The sequence below is a fragment of the Boleophthalmus pectinirostris genome, unplaced genomic scaffold (genome assembly GCF_026225935.1).
Source record: "Boleophthalmus pectinirostris isolate CB_2022bp ecotype Guang Dong unplaced genomic scaffold, ASM2622593v1 HiC_scaffold_17, whole genome shotgun sequence".
NCBI classification, from domain to species: domain Eukaryota; kingdom Metazoa; phylum Chordata; class Actinopteri; order Gobiiformes; family Gobiidae; genus Boleophthalmus; species Boleophthalmus pectinirostris.
Window position 1 is genome coordinate 16,988,975 of NW_026571115.1, and position 22,047 is coordinate 17,011,021.

The 22,047-nt window shown below is 37.9% G+C and overlaps 3 protein-coding genes across 4 annotated transcripts; 1 reads left to right on the forward strand and 2 right to left on the reverse strand.

The window, feature by feature from the left end:
* The first annotated feature begins 1,492 nt into the window (after positions 1-1,492).
* On the forward strand, positions 1,493-10,675 carry LOC110169134 (myosin heavy chain, fast skeletal muscle-like). The gene is made up of 39 exons (XM_055152730.1): positions 1,493-1,696; positions 1,816-1,959; positions 2,034-2,190; positions 2,268-2,295; positions 2,381-2,471; positions 2,557-2,649; positions 2,724-2,787; positions 2,940-3,038; positions 3,116-3,219; positions 3,293-3,431; positions 3,550-3,668; positions 3,755-3,904; positions 3,987-4,157; positions 4,229-4,535; positions 4,641-4,723; positions 4,822-4,909; positions 4,986-5,103; positions 5,220-5,343; positions 5,434-5,570; positions 5,654-5,909; positions 6,009-6,251; positions 6,330-6,506; positions 6,597-6,742; positions 6,819-6,909; positions 6,988-7,377; positions 7,453-7,579; positions 7,655-7,773; positions 7,843-8,039; positions 8,109-8,292; positions 8,360-8,525; positions 8,618-8,742; positions 8,820-9,128; positions 9,224-9,427; positions 9,502-9,627; positions 9,694-9,864; positions 9,937-10,041; positions 10,178-10,273; positions 10,344-10,475; positions 10,658-10,675. Exons 1-39 carry the CDS (start codon positions 1,493-1,495, stop codon positions 10,673-10,675), a joined length of 5,802 nt encoding a protein of 1,933 aa, XP_055008705.1.
* A 20-nt stretch (positions 10,676-10,695) lies between these two features.
* On the reverse strand, positions 10,696-12,472 carry LOC129408580 (uncharacterized protein DDB_G0290587). Its single transcript, XM_055152412.1, has 5 exons — positions 12,381-12,472; positions 12,173-12,309; positions 11,875-12,033; positions 11,688-11,726; positions 10,696-11,625 (listed from the first exon to the last, which is right to left on the reverse strand). The coding sequence occupies exons 1-5, from the start codon at positions 12,463-12,465 to the stop codon at positions 11,215-11,217; spliced, it is 831 nt and encodes a 276-aa protein (XP_055008387.1). The 5' UTR covers positions 12,466-12,472; the 3' UTR covers positions 10,696-11,214.
* Positions 12,473-15,216: 2,744 nt separating this feature from the next.
* Positions 15,217-21,953, reverse strand: stxbp2 (syntaxin binding protein 2). Of its 2 annotated transcripts, none has more exons than XM_020934660.2 (19): positions 21,842-21,953; positions 20,734-20,783; positions 20,585-20,666; positions 20,428-20,504; positions 20,256-20,331; positions 20,043-20,146; positions 19,829-19,977; positions 19,649-19,733; positions 19,193-19,323; positions 19,005-19,112; positions 18,798-18,855; positions 18,662-18,727; positions 18,503-18,583; positions 17,500-17,641; positions 17,324-17,430; positions 17,153-17,251; positions 16,976-17,061; positions 15,859-16,019; positions 15,217-15,781 (listed from the first exon to the last, which is right to left on the reverse strand). In XM_020934660.2, the coding sequence occupies exons 1-19, from the start codon at positions 21,876-21,878 to the stop codon at positions 15,702-15,704; spliced, it is 1,779 nt and encodes a 592-aa protein (XP_020790319.1). In that variant the 5' UTR covers positions 21,879-21,953; the 3' UTR covers positions 15,217-15,701. The 2 variants fall into 2 exon arrangements, with proteins under 2 accessions (XP_020790319.1, XP_055008386.1); XM_055152411.1 differs by lacking the exon at positions 21,842-21,953 and adding an exon at positions 21,566-21,719.
* Between the last annotated feature and the right edge of the window lie 94 nt (positions 21,954-22,047).

Here is a 22,047-nt window from a genome sequence, read left to right on the forward strand (position 1 = left end):
ATAATACAAAATCGTGTGTGTCAAATAATGCTTTTAATGCTTTTCTCAGACACAAAGAACAATGCTGTCAAATGGTTCGACATTTGGCTTAGGAGACATTAGGAGAGATCTAAAAAATCAAAAAGGCATGCTTACTTGAGGAACATGTTCACACACCTACTTTTCAGGACCAGTAAATATATACATTAGTGTAAAAATAGCAAAGATACAATTATCTCACTATTAACGTATTCTCAGATCAAAGAAAAACTGACTTTAAATTTTATGTAGAGAGGAAATGTTTTGTTTTTTTATTCATGGATCTGTTACAGTTGTGGCACTCGTAACATTTTGTTTATTGGCACTAGACGTATTTTGAGGCTTATCCAAGCCTAGATGGCAACTGTGCATCCATGTCATTCCAAGGCGATATGTAATCCCTCCTTAGCTTTTATGGAATGGCCTTCAGCCCCAGTTTTATTCCAGACAGACATATGAGCTGTGTGGTCATGCTGCAACCATATACCAGTGACATTTACATGCTTCTCCAAAGTCGCAACACTTGCCACAGCATACATAGAGGACTAAAGGGACTAAGCAAATACGTTTGTAATTGAAACATGTTGCTGACATATTAATTGTTTTATAAGTAACACAATTATTATTCCAGCAACTCACTACCCAGAAAAAGGTACATGGTTTAATAAATAAACATATGACTGAAATTAGTTATTGTCAGAATCCGCACTTGACAATTACACTAATGTTCATTAATGTTAATTTTTATTAATTAACTGTAGAAATGTTTTACTGTGATTGTGGCAATAAAGATATTTTGAGTTTATTTTTTTTTAGGTTTTGTTTTGTAATCTCAATATAAAGGATATGAATTTGTTGCTCGTCAAGGTAAACTTAATATTGTGTTCTATTTTACTGAAAAGCACTTTGGGCACCTTGAGTGTTCTAAAGGGCTCTATAAATAAAGTTTGTTTGTTTGATTGATTATTAATCAATCAGTTGATAACACAAAATGTGTAAGAACAAGGTTAATTGTTCATTTCATGAACACATAAGTATGGGTTTGTAAGTCCATTTCTGATATAAAATGTCACAAAAGTATTGATGCAGTTGCTTCAAGATAATTTATTAGCTGTGAATGTCAATGAGACAAGTTTAGTGACAACAGACAAGAATACATGACCAAAATGAGCAGGGCCCACCTACTGAAGAGACAATCCTGCTATAAAAGGGGCAGCTGCAAGCTGAGACAATGAGCAACAGGCTTCCAACACAGGTAAGCACAACCTGACAAAGGTTTACTGCGTAATACATGATGATCTGATAACATTAAGTCTAACCCATTTTGTTAACTATACAGGATCAGGAAGTTTTTCTGTGGGTGAAGAAGGTACTGTCTTCTAGAGATTATGCTGTTGTTTGTTTGAGAAATAGCTCTTTGAACTTACCTGGTTTTATATGTGATACCTATCTTTCAGCTTCCAAAAAATTCACCATGAGCACAGACGCAGAGATGGAGGCCTATGGCCCAGCGGCCATTTACCTCCGGAAGCCAGAGAAGGAGAGGATTGAGGCCCAAACTGCACCTTTTGATGCTAAAACTGCTTACTTTGTGGTAGATGCTGATGACATGTATGTCAAGGGTAAACTTGTAAAACGAGAAGGAGGGAAAGCAACAGTGGAGACACTTGCTGGAAAGGTACGCTTTCTTGTTTATATTTTACAAGTTGGTATACAAACATTCAAGGATTTTTCTAACCATGGAATGCATGAAACTATTTATTAGACATACTACAGAACCCACTTTTTTTTCCACAGACGGTAACAGTCAAAGAGGATGACATTCATCCCATGAATCCTCCCAAGTTTGATAAAATTGAGGACATGGCCATGATGACCCACCTCAACGAGCCTGCTGTGCTGTATAACCTCAAAGAGCGTTTTGCATCATGGATGATCTACGTAAAGAAAAAAAAAATCTCATGCATGTGCTATTAAAACTCATAATGTTTAATCACTTGTTTGTAATCCCATAGACCTATTCTGGGTTGTTCTGCGTCGTGGTGAACCCTTACAAATGGCTTCCTGTATACGATGCTCAAGTTGTTGGGGCCTACAGAGGCAAGAAGAGGATTGAAGCCCCACCTCACATCTTCTCTATCTCTGACAATGCCTATCAGTTCATGCTCACAGGTGAGATTTATTTACTTGTGTAAAATCTTTACTCTCATTTTTGTTAAATACTAAAATGTATTATCATCTTTTCCTAGATCGTGAAAACCAGTCTGTCCTGATTACGTAAGTGTAACAATAACTGCAGAAAATGGCACATATGATACATTAGAAAATGCAAGTCACTAACATTGCACATTTTACAATCTAGTGGAGAATCCGGTGCTGGAAAGACTGTGAACACCAAGCGTGTCATTCAGTACTTTGCAACAATTGCAGTGGCTGGGTCCAAAAAGGAAACTGCTGGAAAAATTCAGGTATTTTCTTTTCTTTTCTTATTGAGTTTACGTTTTGTATTTTATTAATATTTAGTATGATAATGTATAGGGTTCACTGGAAGACCAAATTATTGCTGCCAACCCTCTGCTGGAGGCTTATGGTAATGCCAAGACTGTTAGAAACGACAACTCTTCACGTTTTGTGAGTAAATATGCATAAATATGAATATGATTAATTATCCAGATGTGTCAATAATATTTCTTTTGAAACTTTAGGGTAAATTTATCAGGATTCATTTTGGCACTAGTGGCAAGCTCGCTTCAGCTGACATTGAAACATGTAAGTTTTATTTTAAAGTGTTACAGTTTACTTGGTGGAAATGTCAAAGGAAAATAAAAATTTTATCAAACTTTATAATTAATTATCCCAAACAAAGTTAGGCATATTCTTTATAATCCTAAAATTGCATTTGTTCTGCATCTGTGCATGAGATCTGCTGGAGAAATCCCGTGTGACCTTCCAGCTGTCCGCTGAGAGGAGCTACCACATCTTCTACCAGCTCATGACTGGCCACAAGCCTGAACTGCTTGGTATGTTATGTCACATAATGTTAACATTTGTGAAAATAATGTACTTAAACAAGTATTTCAAATTTTCTAAATTACAGAGGCCCTTCTGATCACCACTAACCCCTATGATTACCCAATGATCAGCCAGGGTGAAATCACTGTCAAGAGCATCAATGATGTGGAGGAGTTCATTGCAACTGATGTAAGATAAACTAAACCTTTGTGATGCAGTGTGGTGCTAAACAAATTCTGATGGATTTTCTGTGTTCATGTAGACAGCCATTGACATCTTGGGCTTCACTGCTGAGGAGAAAGTAGCCATCTACAAGCTGACTGGAGCTGTGATGCACCATGGTAACATGAAGTTCAAGCAGAAGCAGCGCGAGGAACAGGCAGAGCCTGACAGCACTGAGAGTAAATACTATTTGAGATTAATTAGCATATTTCAGAGAGCATAGACTAATGAATGGTTACTTGTGTGAAAATGTATAATTTAATAATAATTTAATCAATATTCCTCTTCTCTTATTAGTTGCTGATAAAATTGCCTACCTCATGGGTCTGAACTCAGCTGACATGCTGAAAGCTCTTTGTTACCCAAGAGTCAAAGTTGGAAATGAGTTTGTGACAAAAGGTCAAACCGTCCCACAGGTATTTAAATTAATTGTATTATTTAATAAAAATAATACATTGCATTTATTTTAAAATGTCCATGTTATATGTATGCATACACATAGGTCAGCAACGCTGTCATGGCTCTATGCAAGTCTGTCTATGAGAAAATGTTCTTGTGGATGGTTGTTCGTATCAATGAGATGTTGGACACTAAGCAGCCAAGATCCTTCTTCATTGGAGTGTTGGATATTGCTGGATTTGAGATCTTTGATGTAAGTTTAACACTATTTTGAAAAAGCATGCTCACTAAGAGTATGGGGTTAAATAGTGATTTTTTTTTCTTTTGATTTGTAGTTCAACAGTTTGGAGCAGCTCTGCATCAACTTCACCAACGAGAAACTGCAACAGTTTTTCAACCACCACATGTTTGTCCTGGAGCAAGAAGAGTACAAGAAAGAGGGCATTGAATGGGAGTTCATCGATTTTGGCATGGACTTGGCTGCCTGCATTGAGCTTATTGAAAAGGTAAAACGATTGTTACCCATAACACAAAATTATACACAAATTGCAGATTTAAATATTATTATTTTTCATAGCCAATGGGCATCTTCTCCATCCTTGAAGAGGAGTGCATGTTCCCCAAGGCTACAGACACATCTTTTAAAAACAAGTTGCATGACCAGCATCTGGGCAAGACCAAAGCCTTTGAAAAGCCAAAGCCTGCAAAGGGCAAGGCAGAGGCTCACTTCTCTCTGGTCCACTATGCTGGTACAGTAGACTACAACATCAGTGGCTGGCTGGACAAGAACAAGGACCCTCTGAACGACTCAGTTGTTCAGCTCTACCAGAAGTCTGCAAACAAACTGCTGTGCTTACTGTATGCAACCCACGCTTCAGCTGATGGTGAGGAAATTATGTCACAGCTTAATTAGGACAGTAAATGTTCTCACTAATTTCTGTTACTGTGTAAATACAAAGCCTTATGTTAAACCCTTTTATCTCCATCAGACACTGGAAGTGGTGGTGGCAAGAAGGGTGGAGGTGGCAAGAAAAAAGGAGGCTCTTTCCAGACTGTGTCTGCACTTTTTAGGGTTTGTTTGTTGTTGTTGTTTTTCTTTTCTATGTATGTTTTATATGTAAGTCCACATATTTAAGAAGCCATTATTTACCATGTGATTATTAACTACAGGAAAATTTGGGCAAGTTGATGACCAACTTGAGGAGCACTCACCCTCACTTTGTGCGTTGTTTGATTCCCAATGAATCTAAGACCCCGGGTAAGCATCTTTCAAATGAATATCAGTGTGAATTATACCATTATTTATTAATCAACATAGTTACATTCATTTTCAGGTCTTATGGAGAACTTCCTGGTCATCCACCAGCTGAGGTGTAATGGTGTGCTGGAGGGCATCAGAATCTGCAGAAAGGGATTCCCCAGCAGAATCCTCTATGGTGACTTCAAGCAGAGGTTTGTAAATATGGATTTTAACAAATTTAACACATCAAGGGTTTTGATAATACTTATGCAGAAAAGTGGGAAATATGCAGTAATGCTCAAGATAAATTTTCTCATGTGTACTTTAGATACAAAGTATTGAATGCAAGTGTCATCCCTGAGGGACAGTTCATTGACAACAAGAAAGCTTCAGAGAAGCTGCTTGGCTCCATTGATGTGGATCACACTCAGTACAAGTTTGGACACACCAAGGTGGGCTCTTCACAAAGTTTTAAGTAATTTGTATTGTGTATGGACATCTTCTACACCACAGGCTACAACCATCTGTTGTCTGAAAAACAGGTGTTCTTCAAAGCTGGTCTGCTGGGTACTCTTGAGGAGATGAGAGACGAGAAACTGGCTGAGCTGGTGACCATGACCCAAGCTCTCTGCAGAGGATATGTTATGAGAAAAGAATTTGTCAAAATGATGGAGAGGAGGTAATTATTATAACATCTGACCTTCAGTGTTTCACAACTAACTATTTCACAAACTAACATACATATGCTTGTGTATATTTTAGAGAAGCTATCTTCTCCATCCAGTACAACATCCGTTCCTTCATGAATGTGAAAAACTGGCCATGGATGCATTTATACTTTAAAATCAAACCCCTTTTGAAGAGTGCTGAGACTGAGAAAGAATTGGCTCAAATGAAAGAGAACTATGAGAAGATGCAGTCTGATCTGGCAGCTGCTCTGGCTAAAAAGAAAGAGCTGGAGGAGAAAATGGTTTCCCTGTTACAGGAGAAGAATGACCTACAGCTTCAAGTGGCATCTGTAAGTAAAAAAAAAAAAAACCTTATTTTTATTTATATTATCATTAAATATTTACAATCTCTGATGTACACCTGTTAATTTTACAAATACATTTATTAGGAAAGTGAAAACCTCTCTGATGCAGAGGAGAGGTGTGAGGGACTCATCAAAAGCAAAATCCAACTTGAGGCCAAACTCAAAGAGACAACTGAGAGACTGGAGGATGAGGAGGAAATCAATGCTGAGCTGACAGCAAAGAAGAGGAAGTTGGAGGATGAATGCTCTGAGCTGAAGAAAGACATTGATGACTTGGAGCTCACCTTGGCTAAAGTGGAGAAAGAGAAACATGCCACTGAGAACAAGGTGAAAATAGCTGAAGATGAAATTTTACTACTCACAGAGAACTAAGCTAATAATATTCCATACTTAATTCACATACAGGTGAAGAACTTGACAGAGGAGATGGCATCTCAAGATGAAGCTATTGCCAAGCTGTCCAAAGAAAAGAAAGCCCTCCAAGAGTCCCACCAGCAAACTCTGGATGACCTCCAGGCAGAGGAAGACAAAGTCAACACTCTGACCAAGGCCAAGACCAAGCTGGAACAGCAAGTTGATGATGTATGGCCATATAGTTTTATTCCATCATTAATCTCAATGCTTTTTCAGAATCTCAGCAAAACGACATTAAACTCTAATTACAATTGATAGCTTGAAGGGTCTCTGGAACAAGAAAAGAAGCTCCGCATGGACCTTGAGAGAGCCAAGAGGAAGCTGGAGGGAGACCTGAAACTGGCCCAGGAATCCATCATGGACCTCGAGAATGACAAGCAGCAATCTGAAGAGAAGATCAAAAAGTAAATTGTGTTAATTAATTAAATAAGAAGAAAATTAATAATAACAATACACATACTAATGAAAATGTGATTTTAGGAAGGACTTTGAGACCAGCCAGCTCCTCAGCAAGATCGAGGATGAGCAGTCTCTTGGTGCTCAGCTTCAGAAGAAAATCAAGGAGCTTCAGGTAATTACTGGAATTGTTTCTTACAAGTGTTTTAGCTCAGAAAAAAAAATAAATTGCTGTTCCTATGATCAAATGTAGGCTCGCATTGAGGAGCTGGAGGAGGAGATTGAAGCTGAGAGAGCAGCTCGTGCAAAGGTGGAGAAGCAGAGAGCCGACCTCTCCAGGGAGCTTGAGGAGATCAGTGAGAGACTGGAGGAAGCCGGTGGAGCCACTGCTGCTCAGATTGAGTTGAACAAGAAACGTGAGGCTGAGTTCCAGAAACTGCGTCGTGATCTTGAGGAGTCCACTCTGCAGCATGAGGCGACAGCCGCAGCCCTTCGCAAGAAGCAGGCTGACAGTGTGGCTGAGCTGGGAGAGCAGATCGATAACCTTCAGCGTGTCAAGCAGAAGCTGGAGAAAGAGAAGAGCGAGTACAAAATGGAGATTGATGACCTTTCCAGCAACATGGAGTCTGTGGCTAAAGCAAAGGTAAATAATTGTTTAAAAAAAATACTTTTAACAGCTTTTCAACATGCATACATAAATTTTTCTGTATTTGTACAGGCCAACCTGGAGAAAATGTGTAGAACCCTTGAAGACCAACTGAGTGAAATTAAGAGCAAAAATGATGAAAACGTTCGTCAACTGAATGACATGAGCGCTCAACGAGCCAGGCTACAAACAGAAAATGGTAAGTGTTTTGAGTTTAGAAATTATATTATTTGTATATATTAAAAGATGAGAAGAGTAAACATTACTTTTTCAGGTGAGTTTTCACGCCAGCTGGAAGAAAAAGAGGCACTTATTTCTCAACTTACCAGGGGTAAACAAGCTTACACTCAGCAAATTGAAGAGCTTAAGAGACATATTGAAGAGGAAGTTAAGGTATTGTGTTTATTTACTAGTTTTGTTGGTTTTACACAAGATTTTATTATAATAATGCAACATTTTCAGGCCAAAAATGCCCTGGCTCATGCTGTCCAGTCTGCCCGTCATGACTGTGATCTGCTCAGAGAGCAGTTTGAGGAGGAGCAGGAAGCAAAGGCCGAGCTGCAGAGAGGAATGTCCAAGGCCAACAGTGAAGTGGCTCAGTGGAGATCCAAGTATGAGACTGATGCAATTCAGCGCACTGAGGAGCTGGAGGAGGCCAAGTAAGTAGGACAATTTTTCTGTATACTGAATTCCAGAGACTGAGAATTTTGTATCTTTGTTTATCACAGGAAAAAGCTGGCCCAGCGTCTTCAGGAGGCTGAGGAATCCATTGAGGCTGTGAACTCCAAGTGTGCCTCTTTGGAGAAGACTAAGCAGAGGCTGCAGGGTGAGGTGGAGGACCTCATGATTGATGTGGAAAGAGCTAATGCTTTGGCTGCCAATCTGGACAAGAAGCAGAGGAACTTCGACAAGGTAAAAAAAAGATATTAAAACATGTTAATGGTGAATATACATTTAATCTAAAAATAAAATTCTTCAGGTTCTGGCAGAGTGGAAGCAGAAGTATGAGGAGGGCCAAGCTGAACTGGAGGGAGCCCAGAAGGAGGCTCGTTCTCTGAGCACTGAACTCTTTAAGATGAAGAACTCTTATGAGGAGGCCCTGGATCAGTTGGAGACCATGAAGAGAGAGAACAAGAACCTGCAGCGTATGGTCACATCTTTTTTTTTTTTTGTATTATACCAGTTCTACAACATGAAACATGCATTTGTAACATGTGTCTTACTAAATATCTTTTAGAGGAGATCTCTGACCTAACTGAGCAGATTGGTGACACAGGGAAGAGCATTCATGAGCTGGAAAAAGCAAAGAAAGCTGTGGAAACTGAGAAAGCTGAAATCCAGACTGCTCTAGAAGAAGCTGAGGTATTTTTGTGCCAGACCATTTAAAAGCTCCCACACAATTCTGCTATAAGCTTACACAGTATGTCTTTGTCTGACAGGGCACTCTAGAGCATGAAGAGTCAAAGATTCTCCGTGTTCAGCTGGAGCTCAACCAGGTCAAAAGTGAGATTGACAGGAAGCTTGCAGAGAAGGACGAGGAGATGGAGCAGATAAAGAGGAACAGCCAGAGAGTCACTGACTCCATGCAGAGCACTCTGGATGCTGAGGTCAGGAGCAGGAATGATGCCCTTAGAGTCAAGAAGAAGATGGAGGGAGATCTGAACGAAATGGAGATTCAGCTGAGCCATGCCAACAGACAGGCAGCTGAGGCCCAGAAACAGCTCAGGAATGTCCAGGGCCAGCTCAAGGTAAGAATAAGACAAAATAAACTTTATCCATCCTGAATTATGTTAATAATTTCTATTTTTAAGATATATGATACAATGTTTTCTTCTCTTAACAGGATGCCCAACTGCATCTTGATGATGCTGTCAGAGGACAGGAAGATATGAAGGAGCAGGTGGCCATGGTGGAGCGCAGAAATGGCCTGATGCTGGCTGAGATTGAGGAGCTGAGAGCTGCTCTGGAGCAGACAGAAAGAGCACGTAAAGTGGCTGAGCAGGAGTTGGTGGATGCTAGTGAGCGTGTTGGACTGCTTCATTCTCAGGTTTGGGTCTTGAAATCAGTCATGTAGATAATGCAAAATACAAAATATAAACCAAATATATCTCCATCAAACAGAACACCAGTCTTCTGAACACCAAGAAGAAGCTGGAGTCTGATCTGGTCCAGGTTCAGGGTGAAGTAGATGATTCTGTCCAAGAAGCAAGAAATGCTGAAGAGAAAGCCAAAAAGGCCATCACTGATGTGAGCTCACTGATTTAAACACGGTGTGTTTATAGCAGAACAAATTTACAATGACCAACATTTCAGGCTGCCATGATGGCTGAGGAGCTGAAGAAGGAGCAGGATACCAGTGCTCATCTGGAGAGGATGAAGAAGAACCTGGAGGTCACTGTCAAGGACCTGCAGCACCGTCTGGATGAGGCTGAGAACCTGGCCATGAAGGGCGGCAAGAAGCAGCTCCAGAAACTGGAGTCCAGGGTTTGTGTCAACTGATTTTTTTTTCACTGTAACAAAGATGACAAGTCATGCATACATTTTTTCTTTTAAAAGGTGCGTGAACTTGAGGCAGAAGTAGAAGCTGAGCAGAGGCGCGGAGCTGATGCTGTGAAGGGAGTCCGCAAATATGAGCGTAGAGTCAAAGAGCTGACCTACCAGGTAATTGTATTTATCAGATGTTCAATTGAATATTAATTAAATTAATCAATAGTAATTATTTGCAATTACTTTTAGATGTACAATGTGAATCTAGTATTATACAGTTAGACAATCATACCAATTGCTTCTTTTATAGACTGAGGAGGACAAGAAGAATGTCAACAGACTCCAGGATCTGGTGGATAAACTGCAGCTTAAAGTTAAAGCTTACAAGAGGCAATCTGAGGAAGCTGTATGTACTTTAAAATACATATTATAATTGTAATTTGATAAAGTTAATGGAATATTAAATTGTTTTATAGGAGGAGCAGGCCAACACTCATATGTCCAGACTCAGGAAGGTTCAGCATGAACTTGAAGAAGCTCAGGAGCGTGCTGATATCGCTGAGTCCCAGGTCAACAAGCTCAGAGCCAAGAGTCGTGATGTTGGAAAAGTAAGTCTATTTCTTTGTTATTGTTTTTTAACACATAAGCACAAGTTATTTACCCAGACAAGCAAAAGCTGTTAAATCGTGTACAAAATTAAAGCTAATAAATAGTACAAAGCAGAAACCTCAAAAAGAACTCATTCAAAATATATTATTTTTTGCTGATTATATTTTATGTCTTTCTTCAGGGAAATGATGCAGAATGAAGATCTTTTGCCTTGTGGAATGAAAAATCTTGTGTATATGATAAATAAACAAAAATAACATTAACACTGTCTCTTCTTATTATTGTTGAAGTATCTAAAAGTCTTTCATTTATTTATTTATGTAACAATAGATCCCTAATTTCCCCTCCCATTGTACTGTGACATTAAAAAAAAACCAAAAAAAAACATTGTAGTCCCATTAAACGACACATTTAGGTAATTTGGCAATGAATAAAGCCAACACAATAACATTGCTACATTGGGGAGGAAAAGAACTCCTGATGAATCAACAAATGACCAAGCAAACGTTAGGAGAAAATATGGCTACAGTCTTGCATGTTTAAACCAAAATATAACAATGATGGTTAAATTATTCTACAGATTGACATTATTTATAAACATTCATCCTTATTGTTCCAACCTTTGTGGCTAAAATAAAAAGGCTTAAAATTTCATCTGTAATAATAATAAAATAATAATAATAATAATAATTAGAAGAAGAAGAAGAATATATATTATATTTAATCATAATAATTGGCTCAACCTGTTTTGTGTTTATTTCCACTCTTATCTTTCTTCATAACCTTTTTCCCCTTATCTTGAGTGGGCTTATTCTTTACTTTTACTTTGTTGCCCTTTCTAACAGGAGCTCTCTGACCTTTCACAGCCTGAGTAATAGCCACAAGCATGGATTTGCCTTGGGGGCTTGATGGTGAGTGAGTGGGCATCCTGACTGTAGGAGATGGTGGTCCAGAGTGAGATTTCCAGGGACTTGGATGGTTTGGAGGAGTTTGTTTCATATCCGCCTCTTCTTTTGGGATAAGGTTGAGACTGAGGGAAAGGCGTCTTCCAGGGACTGGGCTCAGAGGAATCACTAGGTTATCTCCAGGTGCTCCAAGAGTCAAGAAGAGCTCTGGGAAGCTTCTGGGTTGGTCAGGGTTCATCAGTCCCTTTAAACAAATATTGAATAATTATGTAGTTGTCATATAAGTTATTTTACCACTTTTCTTACCTGTAAGGATGAAAAGCTCATGGACACTCTAACTGTTAGCTGGAATGAAACAAATGCAGCATTTACTCAAGAGTACAGAGTACCAGACAAGAGCAAAACACATCATGTAAGATAAGATTATTAAATGTCAATGTCAGTGTTATTCTCTTTCAGAAAAGAGAATAATAGGGTATATTAATTATAGTACCTGCACTGGTGATGTCTCTTGACTGTATGAGGCAGATTTTGGAAGGGATCTCAATGAAGTGGGTTCAACATACTCCTGCTGCATGGATAAAGGTCTTGAGAATTCCTTCTTTGATGTGGTTGGTGTACTTTGTGTTACAGTTATCTGTGGTGCTTTTTTCTAAAAAAAACAAAACAAAATAAAAACATTGAAATTAAGCATATTTAAAACCATATCAATTTGCCATCCAAAAGATTTAAAGGGAATTGACCCAAAATAAATAAATAAATAATACAATAGAAAAAAACTGTAAATTTACAGGTAATGCATCTTCTGTGTAAACAGCCTTTCGTTTTTCAGTTGATGTCCCACTTGTCCTGGGTAGGACAGGGGGATCTGCACGTTGATTATTCAGCTGCCTTTCAGGACTTCTAGAGAATACATCAGTCTCTGCACCTGTTTACAGAGTATCAGTGTATCAGAGTAAGAAAATATTACCAGACCCTTGACCCGTATGTAGTTCTGACCTCTGCCCATGTTATTTAAAGCACTGCCATTGTGTGTGGGTGTGACAGGGGTGCTAGAGGGTAGAGAACAACGCTGCTCCTCCATACGTCCCTTCTGGGCATGCTTCATAATTTTTAAAAAATTGCTCTTGTTGAGCTACAGATATTTCCTAAAAACATCAATCAATAATTAATAAGATCATACATTTCATTCAGATCATTACCTTATATTTTCTACAAAATAATAAAAATTATTACTACAACTTTTGCAAACCTTTTTGCTGTTCTTTCTCCGATTTAGAGAAGAAGATCTGTGAAGAGCTTTATCAGAGTCTTTGCACTGAAAAGAAGGACTCATATTCTGAAAAATAAAAGGTGCAGAACATCTCTGCTCATCCATCCTGGAGCCCTGAAGGACAACAATTAGTATGCTATGTTATGCAGATCCAAATAACCTGGAAATAGTGATAAAATAAAAACTGCTAACACACTTGTACTTTAGACACCATGTAGCAGAGGTAATTTGCATCACTTTCAGCGGCATTATTTTTTTTGCCTCCATTCTGAATCCCTGGTAATGATGGGAGAGACACACGCTGATCATCAAGGCGATGACTTTGAGAAGTGGCAAGCTGACTGAAAAATGCTTCGGAATCTGGCAAAATGACAAATCAATTAACTGTCAGAAAAACACGCATATCTGAAATAAATGAAAAGGTAACACTGACCTTTTGGTGATTTTTCAGGTGTTTTTTTGCGCAAAGATTTTGGTGTAGCTTTTAGCTCACAACGCTGATCCTCCATTCTTTCCTGTTGTACTCGACTAATCATGTTAAAGAAGCCGTCCTGTTCAAGTAGATTGGGGCTCTATAAGAAAAGAAAACTGTTTAACATCTATGATGACAATAATGGGGACCAGATAAAATACCTTTTTAACAGATTTCTTGTTGGATGGAAACATGTCTGCATTTGTGCAAAAAGAGGCAGATCGTGTACGTTCTGAACCATTTATGGATAAAATATCACCAGTTATAATTTGTGGCAGAGAACATCTTTGGTCATCCATCCTGGATCCCTTTAAACAAAAAAGTGTGGTTGGAGACATTTTATACTATGCCCAAAGTAACAGGATAAATAAAAGCACAAGTGCTTGGCCAAACACTTTACCTGCACTTTTGAAACCATATAACAGAGGTAGCTTGAGTCTGGATTTGAAGAGGTGTCTTTTTTTAATCCAGGTAATGAGGGTAGTGACACTCTTTGATCGTCCAGCCGTCTGCTCTGAGAACTGGCCAAGACATTCAAAAAAGTCTCATTCTCCAATCCTAGAAAAAAAACACAAGAAGCTAAGTTCTCTGAAAAATCCTTCATGTAAGGAATAATTACACCCTTTTTCATTCCTTTCTCTATTCTTTACATGGCTGATGTTTCTGAAAAGCTACAGAGGATTTTCAGACATGAAATCCCAGTCTATTTCAAACCGACAAACACAAGTAGCCAAGGTTGATACCATTTTGCTGAATTAATATCTAAGGCAAATAGTAATATCATAACTGTATCTTACCTAAATTTTGAATGGGTTTCCTCCGCGTGTTATGTGGTGAGCATGGAGCACTTCTGTTTGGATCTAAGCGACAGCACTGATCTTCCATACGTCCTCGTTGGCCATAATGGATCATATTAATTAATTTGTCTTCCTCATTAGGCACTTGTTCCTGAATGACCAGAAATGATATATGTGTATAGTATAAGAATGACATTAAAATTCAAATGCCTTATAAACCTTGTCATCAGCTGAACACTCAGTCTCAGAGGGAGCCTGTATTTGATTTGGTACACACTTCCTTTGTGCTTCAGGACTGCTCTCTGTAACAGAGATCTGAGGTGCAGAGCCATGGTGATCAGTGAATTGTAGTTCCTAGAAAAATATGTTTTAATTATACTATTCTGACTATTCTTTAAACTTAGGTAAGTCAGTTCTCTGTTCTGTACCTGGTAGTTGAGCAATGACATTTGGTTGTCAAACTGCCCTGTGTCCTTAGGTGACTCTGTGAAGAGAAGCAGGCATCACAACAAATTCACATGTAAATCTGAAGCTCTTGTGTTTTTTCTGACCTGCTGGTGTGGACATGTTGAGATCTATGTACTTCTTTCAATTATTTATTAGATCTAAAAGAAATCTGTTATATAAAACTTCACAAGCCAGGTAAAATTATGATCTGTGGACAGTCTTATAGAAATAAATAACACCCAAATATGAAGTCAACATTATGCTTTGTAAAAAAAAAAAAAAAAAAAAGTTACTATAGAGTAATTATAAAAGTCTTACCAGATTAAGACTCGGCTCTTCCCAGCTGCTGCCTTCTGTCCAATGAACACTTTTAAAGAAAATATATTGCTGTAAGGTCTTGTCTAAAAACCAAAAGGATCCATTGATTTATCAAAGTGCAAACATGACCGCATCATAAAAAGTATTCAGTTTGATGTTATCCCAACAGTATAAAGGATGGAGCTGGGTAAAAGGCTTTTAGAGTTAAATCACGAGTATTAACCCATTGGCATTAAGACCTGCGCCAGCGCACTGTTCCTAGTATTACCATCTGTAATCTCAGATGGAAACATAATCCTCTACATCAAGAGAGATGATCTTTTTCACTGATAGGTGTAGGCTACATGTTTTCCTCTTTGATCCACAAAGACAAAAGTTCACATTTACACTTAATGTGAGACTGTGAGAACAAACTTCACAATTTACTTAGTCAAAGAGCTAAACAAGGATGGATTTAAAGATACTATTTTCTAAAATATTACTTGTATGTTGTTGTTAGTTTTGTTTATGTAAATAAATACACTTACACCAGTTTCATTGTGTTTAATTTTCACCACAGCTGTTTCAAGCCAAGTATAAAGAGTGGTAAATACTTCATACAGCAGTTTAGACAAGATAAAACAGCACATGGTTTATATAAATATAATTATATATATATGTGTGTGTGTGTGTGTGTGTGTGTGTGTGTGTGTGTGTGTGTGTGTGTGTGTGTGTGTGTGTGTATATATATATATATCCTTTCTTCTAACAACAAATTCTGTGTATATTCCTGACAGAATGTGACCTGAAGTAGTAGAAACAAAATTATAAGAGAAGACAGAAGGAAAACAAACTATGACAAAAATATAACAAATTATCTTAAGCGTGCACCTATCATTCAAGTACAATTCACCATGGCAGTCTAGGCAACCCATTTATTAATTAACATTAAAATAATCACTTCTTTATTTAGTCATTTAAAAACATCATATACACCTAACAAAGCATGCTGTAAGGTCCCGGGGGAGACTTTTCTAAGAGTCAGAGTTCGGAACTTGGTCAAGACTCTTCAGGTCGTTTAGAAAGATGGTGGGAGTCAATATGTGAGATGAACCTAGAAATAAAGGGAAATATTAACATAAAAAACTTTATTTATTCATTAACATACTTCTTTTTTTCTTAGTTACGTACCAATGATCACTTCCCACTTTCCGTCAGTAGCTCGAGTGACTTCGTAAGCTGATCGCATTTCTGAGTGGGACAACCCCCCAATAATAAAAATGATGAGACGAGGGCCAGAGCGATATTCTGTTGGAGACTTGTTTTTATGCCAGTGTCCAAAACGCGCACTACTGTAAATGGGAAATGCCACTTAATCATTGCAAATAAACAGGCATTATAAAAAATATGTTACAGTGGGTGGCAGTAACTCAGTGGTTAGAGTGCATGCTGTTGTTGTGTCCTTAAGCAAGTCAGTTCGCCCACTTTGTCTTCAGTGTTGAGAGTACACTGGTGTATGGATGAAAGTGTGAAAATGAATGTGGGACAGCGGATGGAAGTTAGCCTATAGCACAATCTTTATAAGGGTCTCATGTATGTTTATTAACATGCACTGCCTTGACCAAATAAACAAATAATGTGCAAAAGGTTAGCTCAGCTTTCTTCATTTAGGTTTATATACCTTTTCAGTGTGCTCCATTTTTGATAGGACCACAGAGACCTTACCAACTGCTATGAGCTACTTCTTGTTTCTTCATTTACTTCTTAAGAATATCAATAATGAAGGTTACACTTCTAGTCCCAAGTCATGGCCAAAAAGCTTGACAACAGCTTGAAAAGAAAAGTGGGCCCCATGACTGCAAACCTTTAATATTATTGTTATATTTTTCTGGATCCCAGTCAAGGGCCTCTTGTCCCCCTTTTGTGCCCCTGCTCACAGTTGTCAGTGTTATGGCATGCACATTTTTATCTCTGCACTTAAACAGGAAGTGAAATGAGCAGTGAGCATTACGCAGATTATGTGTGATCTTCAGTGGAAAGGAGCTTTTATAAGCACTGTCATCATGACAGGAATTTCACAAGGGATTTAGAGAGCATTCAAAACAAAATGGCTTAATATCACTTTCAGAACCCCTCAAAGCTTGGCTCAAATTTAGTTACAGGAATAATAATGTAACAACAGACTGCACTGTCTATTAATAGGCATGCCTGAATAAGAGGTATAGATAGCCAAGCCCATGGTGAGAGATAATAATTCAAACTTCATAATACCCTCATAACAGTCATCACATTAGAGTGTAGGCCATACCTGACAGCAGTGGTAGTTGTATTGATTGGAGCTGGATCAGCAACAAAAGGCCATTGCTTTTTGTCCAGTTTGTCATCAACAGCATTCTGGACAAAATATTACAGTACAGTATGTACAATATGTACAGTATTGTAGGTAAAGGTTAGGAATATATGTCATGATCATTATCTTTACTACCTCCATGAGATCTTTAATGGTGGGTGTCCATCTTGAAAGCTGGTATGTGCTCTCTGTGCGCTCCTTTCGTTCTGGTAGAGTTTTCCCAGCATTTCGTCCCTGAATAACAAAACAATTTAGACAGAAAAGAATAAAATATAATTTTAAGAGCAGCACAATAAAGACAAGTACCCCAGCGATGATGTTGCAGCCCAGATTCTGCAGGTTAGTGATGATCTTACTGTCCTCATGTATGTTGGCATGTTGGATAAGCTTGGCAAGGTTCTCTTCTCCAATGCCTACAAGTAAAAGAGTTTATTTTAAACAGATGTTTGCATTATAATATAAGGAAATTAGATGTGGCATACCCTTCTTCTTGTGAAATATGTACAGCAGTATGATGCGTATTTTGTCATAGGCTTCAATGTCAATGTTGAGGAGCACAGGGACAATGCTTTTCATAGCATCTTTTAGAGGCTCCCCTTCTGCATTTGCTCCCATAGCCAGATCCTGTCAAGACATTACAGACCGTTTAAAACGCCACGGCAAAGATTTAATAAATTGCTGCATGACAGAAGAGTCTAAAAAGTTTAGGTACTTTAAGTATTACATAACTACATCACAGTTTCACTGGCACAAATATAGTCCTGTTAGAAGAGACAAATCAAAAAAGAATAAACACCATAGTAGAAATCTGAAACTAGAGAAGCCCTCCAGTTTCCAAGCCCCACTATAAAAGCATAATGACAATACCTAACAGTCCAAACTGATGGCATCTGACAGTGGCTTTTGGACCACATGCTTTATCTTAAGAGTCAAAAATGCCCAGTGGATTTAAGAGACAACTTTTAGACATGCAGACAATCCATTAGTGTAGCCAATGGTTTACTCTATTAAAATGGTTCCATTAACACTTGGATGTCATTGTGGCTTAGCAATGCACAGCTTATGATTTTCTGGGTGCCTTGACTAATCTGAGACAAGACTAAATGTGGATGGATACAAAGTGCTCTGCTGAGACAATGCGCGTCTCATACGTACAGTGGATATTTTCACTGAATAATAGCTGCATGATGGATTTACACATAACCAACTAAGACATCCCTCCCTCAGAACTTAGTGATGATATAACAGGGCCATAAATATTTGCATAAACATGTGTAAGTCTGGTCATGTCCAGTCTGCAGCTTGTTACACAGTCTGATTCTCCATTAAGTCAGTGTAGATAAGAGCAGCTATAAATAGAGATTAAATGACATAAAGTGTGGTGAAATGATGAATAATCCCATAATATCAGATAATCCCTCTGTCCCTCCATCTTTCATTAATAAAAAAATATGTATGTTTGTAGTAGATGTTGTCATTGCTTACCTGTTCTACCTCACAAAGTTTATCAAGAGAGGCCTTAAATTTCTTCATACAAGCTTCAGCCAGGTGCAGGTGAGTGGAGTACTAAAATGCAGAGAATGTCAATGTCATAAAGATGCAATTGTTATAAATGAACTGATATACATTTGTAATCACACCTACCATGCTGAGTTCTTTCTGATACTGCGGCATCTTCTTCAGCATCTGGGAGAGATCTTTAATGTTGGCCTAAAGTAAACAAATTATTTGAGTTACATTTTTAGAGTGGCGGCAAACTAAATAAACAAACAAAACTCACATTATCAGTGCACATTCTCTTGCTCTCACAAAACCCACGTAAAAGTTCTGTCACTTTCCTGTGTATCAAAACAACATCAATATTCCATGCTATATGATGAATAAATAAATATAACATTTAAAGTCTTCATGAAAAGAGCTTGACATAAAATGCAGTTTTATTATATCTGTTTATATGAGTCTTATATGAGTAAAATTTTTAACTTACTTGGTCACATCAGCTATGTGCATATGTCTGAGCTGAACCCAAAGTTCATCATCTTCATCCAGTAACACTTCCCTCTCTTTTGCTTCTCCAATGCCTGTCGTCTGATATCTGAACGAAATAAAAGTGTGAACAGAACTACACAAATAGGATCAGTTTATTTGACAAAATAAACTAAGGCTTGTAGTTACCTATAGATGTCCTGATTGATTTCTAACAAGTCATATGCCATAGCCTGAAAGGTCAGCTCATGCAGGATGGGTGAAATAGGATCAAAACCACGATCGACAATCAGAAGCTGGGATCTTGCCTTGTCTGCACCCTAAAAATGCATTTAAGCAAGATGGGTAAAATCACACTAATACAAGACGTTAAATGTACTGCATATGAAAAAAACATGTGTCACATTGATTGTAAGCAAGTGATTAAGATTAGATGAATGAAAAGCAAAAACCTATGACATACATGCCTGTTTTGAGACATCACTGGAGCAAGGAAATCTAAGTTAGGAAAGATAGGAGAAAGAAGAAATGCCATAACTTACAGTGAAGACAGAAAATAGAACTGCAGAAGTCCCAAAGCCCATTTTAAAATAAATTTGAAAAAGAAACAAGTTGTCAAATGTGTTGTTATTACTACAAACCAACCTCTCCCATGCTTGGGTTGTCAGCCTTGTGAGCATTGAGACGCTGGTAGACTTCATTGGCCAGTCGAGCATTCTCTTCAGGTCCCCTTTAAGACAATTGAAAATACATACAGAAAAATCTAATTAATGAAAATCCCAAAAATGGACAATGGCTTTTCAGTGGTTGCTACAGGGGTCTTACTTGCGATAACGGATGGCAGGGTATTCCTTCAGTGTGTCACACAGAGTAGCTATCTGCTCTGCGATATTCTCCATCATTTTGTCCCTGTCCAGAGCAGGCTTTGAGCTGTAGAAGGAGTGCATTGAGCCTGGGTCATCTAGGGTAAAGACCTAAACAAAAAGGGTTAGTTCTGGACAAATTACAACGACAATTATGAATGATAAGTCTTAACAACCTGGGACTCATAGGGCAGAAAAGCAACATTGATCTCTTTCAAAGTTTTGATCACTTTAGCAACTCTGGCTTTCCCAATCTGAGCAAAGAGCCCATCTGGACAGGCTGTGAAGCAAATAAAACATGTCATTAATAACTATAATAAAAAAGGTAGCATTAGAAATTACTTTTACAATATTATGTGGGTCATATAAACAAATAAAATAAATGTTACCATCGGTAAAGAAGATGTGTGCTGCTTTGTAAGTAAAGGCAGTGTCTTTAAAATCATTAATCAGAGCTTCAACAGACTGAAAATAATAATAATTAAAAATAAAGTTTATTTTTAAGAATAAGATGTGTAATACTCAAATAACTGTCATAAGAAACACCAAGCAAAAGCTGACCTTCTCCATGGGTGAGATCAAATAAATAGCCTCCAGACTTGATATTGGTTCCCTGCGCTTGTTGATGTCCTCCACAACTATAAATGAAGAGTGTGAATAAATATTAAAACTTTTTTTTTTTTTTTTAAGTTACGCATTTGGGTACATTCAAACTTACTTGTAACACCCTCTGCCAAAATATCAGACATCTTGCAACAGGAGGATAATATTCTCATGCTCAGGTGGTCAACAATAAGAACCTAAAGAACAACATGAGTCAGGCCCAGAGGAGCTTGCAATTGTAGCTCATAATGCAACAATTTTTACCTTCCATTCACCATCCTTCTTCACACTCTTGATAACTCCATTTATGATTTCTAGAAGAAATAATGATGATAATAATAATAATAATAATAATAATAATAATAATAATTAATAATAATAAACATTGCATGCAGTAAAGCAATAAACACACACATATATATTCCAAACTGGAAGAGTGGCTACAACAGATACCGGGAAAAACATCTCAGTCCAGAAAAGTGCAGTACTGGGAACAGCAAAGATATTGCGCAGAAATCTCAAGCTCCCAGGCCTCTGGTAGAGGACCTGAGCTGAATGAGGGTGAGAGAGACCTACCACCGTGGAAGGTGAGAAACAAATTTTATATATATATGTGTGTGTGTGTGTGTGTGTGTGTGTGTAATATATATATATATTATATATATATGTATATATATATATATGTGTATGTATTTTATATATATATATATATATATATATATATATATATATATATATATATATATATATATATATATATATATATATATATATATTAGCAATTATTTGAATAATTCAGGTACTTGCAGTAATTCATCTAATGTATAATAAATTCCAAAAATAAAAAGCAAATCGTGAGAAAATCGTGTGTGAGCGGTCAAGTGCTGCATCAGGTGGAATCACATGATGGACAAACTGGTTAGTGGGGCACACCTGCAGGATGTTGGTCTGTTCTATCGAGTTTTATCATCTTTAGTCTAGATTATGAATTAACTAAATACAATTGTTGCATCTAAAACCAATGACTGTGTCACCTATGTGTCATTATCTATTGTGAAAGTTTTTAAGTAATTAGCGAAGTTAGCTTTCAACTTACTTTGACTTGACGGCACAACAAAGGCCTCAACTTAATAATAAACATATAAACCTGAGGCATTACTTTAGTGTGATGTTTTAACGCGTTTCTACTTCTGCCTGTGTACTGTTGAGAAGTCTAAAAACTGCGATGTAACAGGAAGTAAGATTTTCCTTTATGTCGCAGGCTCCTCAGAGAAGGTTCGAGTCATTCTGCAAAGCTGCCCTGTGGTTGTACATGATGACCCCCTTCTACTCATAATTGTATCGTATGCTAATGTATAGTTTAGTTACTTACTTTCGCCTACCACTGCTTTTAATCCACTCGGTGCCATCTCGACTGCAGGCTGCCACTTGGTCACTTCCTTGTTGTTTGTGGTAGCTGCTGCTGTCGGTGGTGAGACAAGCCCAGCCAAAAGTGACCAAATGCTGCCCTCTAATGATCACTATTTTAATGGCATCAGTACATGGTGTGAATGAAATGTGATGATAAATTGGCTGGAG

Coding starts and splice junctions, on each gene's coding strand:
- LOC129408580 (XM_055152412.1), bottom strand. CDS start 12,465: ATGGAGGAGCAGCGTTGTTCTCTACCCTCTAGCACCCCTGTCACACCC. Junction 12,034..12,172: donor ACACAGAAGATGCATTACCT/GTAAATTTACAG, acceptor TGTTTTTTTTAG/AAAAAAGCACCACAGATAAC. Junction 11,727..11,874: donor AAGAGACATCACCAGTGCAG/GTACTATAATTA, acceptor GTTTCATTCCAG/CTAACAGTTAGAGTGTCCAT.
- LOC110169134 (XM_055152730.1), top strand. CDS start 1,493: ATGAGCACAGACGCAGAGATGGAGGCCTATGGCCCAGCGGCCATTTAC. Junction 6,252..6,329: donor AACATGCCACTGAGAACAAG/GTGAAAATAGCT, acceptor ATTCACATACAG/GTGAAGAACTTGACAGAGGA. Junction 6,507..6,596: donor TGGAACAGCAAGTTGATGAT/GTATGGCCATAT, acceptor TACAATTGATAG/CTTGAAGGGTCTCTGGAACA.
- stxbp2 (XM_020934660.2), bottom strand. CDS start 21,878: ATGGCACCGAGTGGATTAAAAGCAGTGGTAGGCGAAA. Junction 20,147..20,255: donor ACACATCTTCTTTACCGATG/GTAACATTTATT, acceptor TTTGCTTCACAG/CCTGTCCAGATGGGCTCTTT. Junction 18,584..18,661: donor ATCAGAAAGAACTCAGCATG/GTAGGTGTGATT, acceptor TCTGCATTTTAG/TACTCCACTCACCTGCACCT.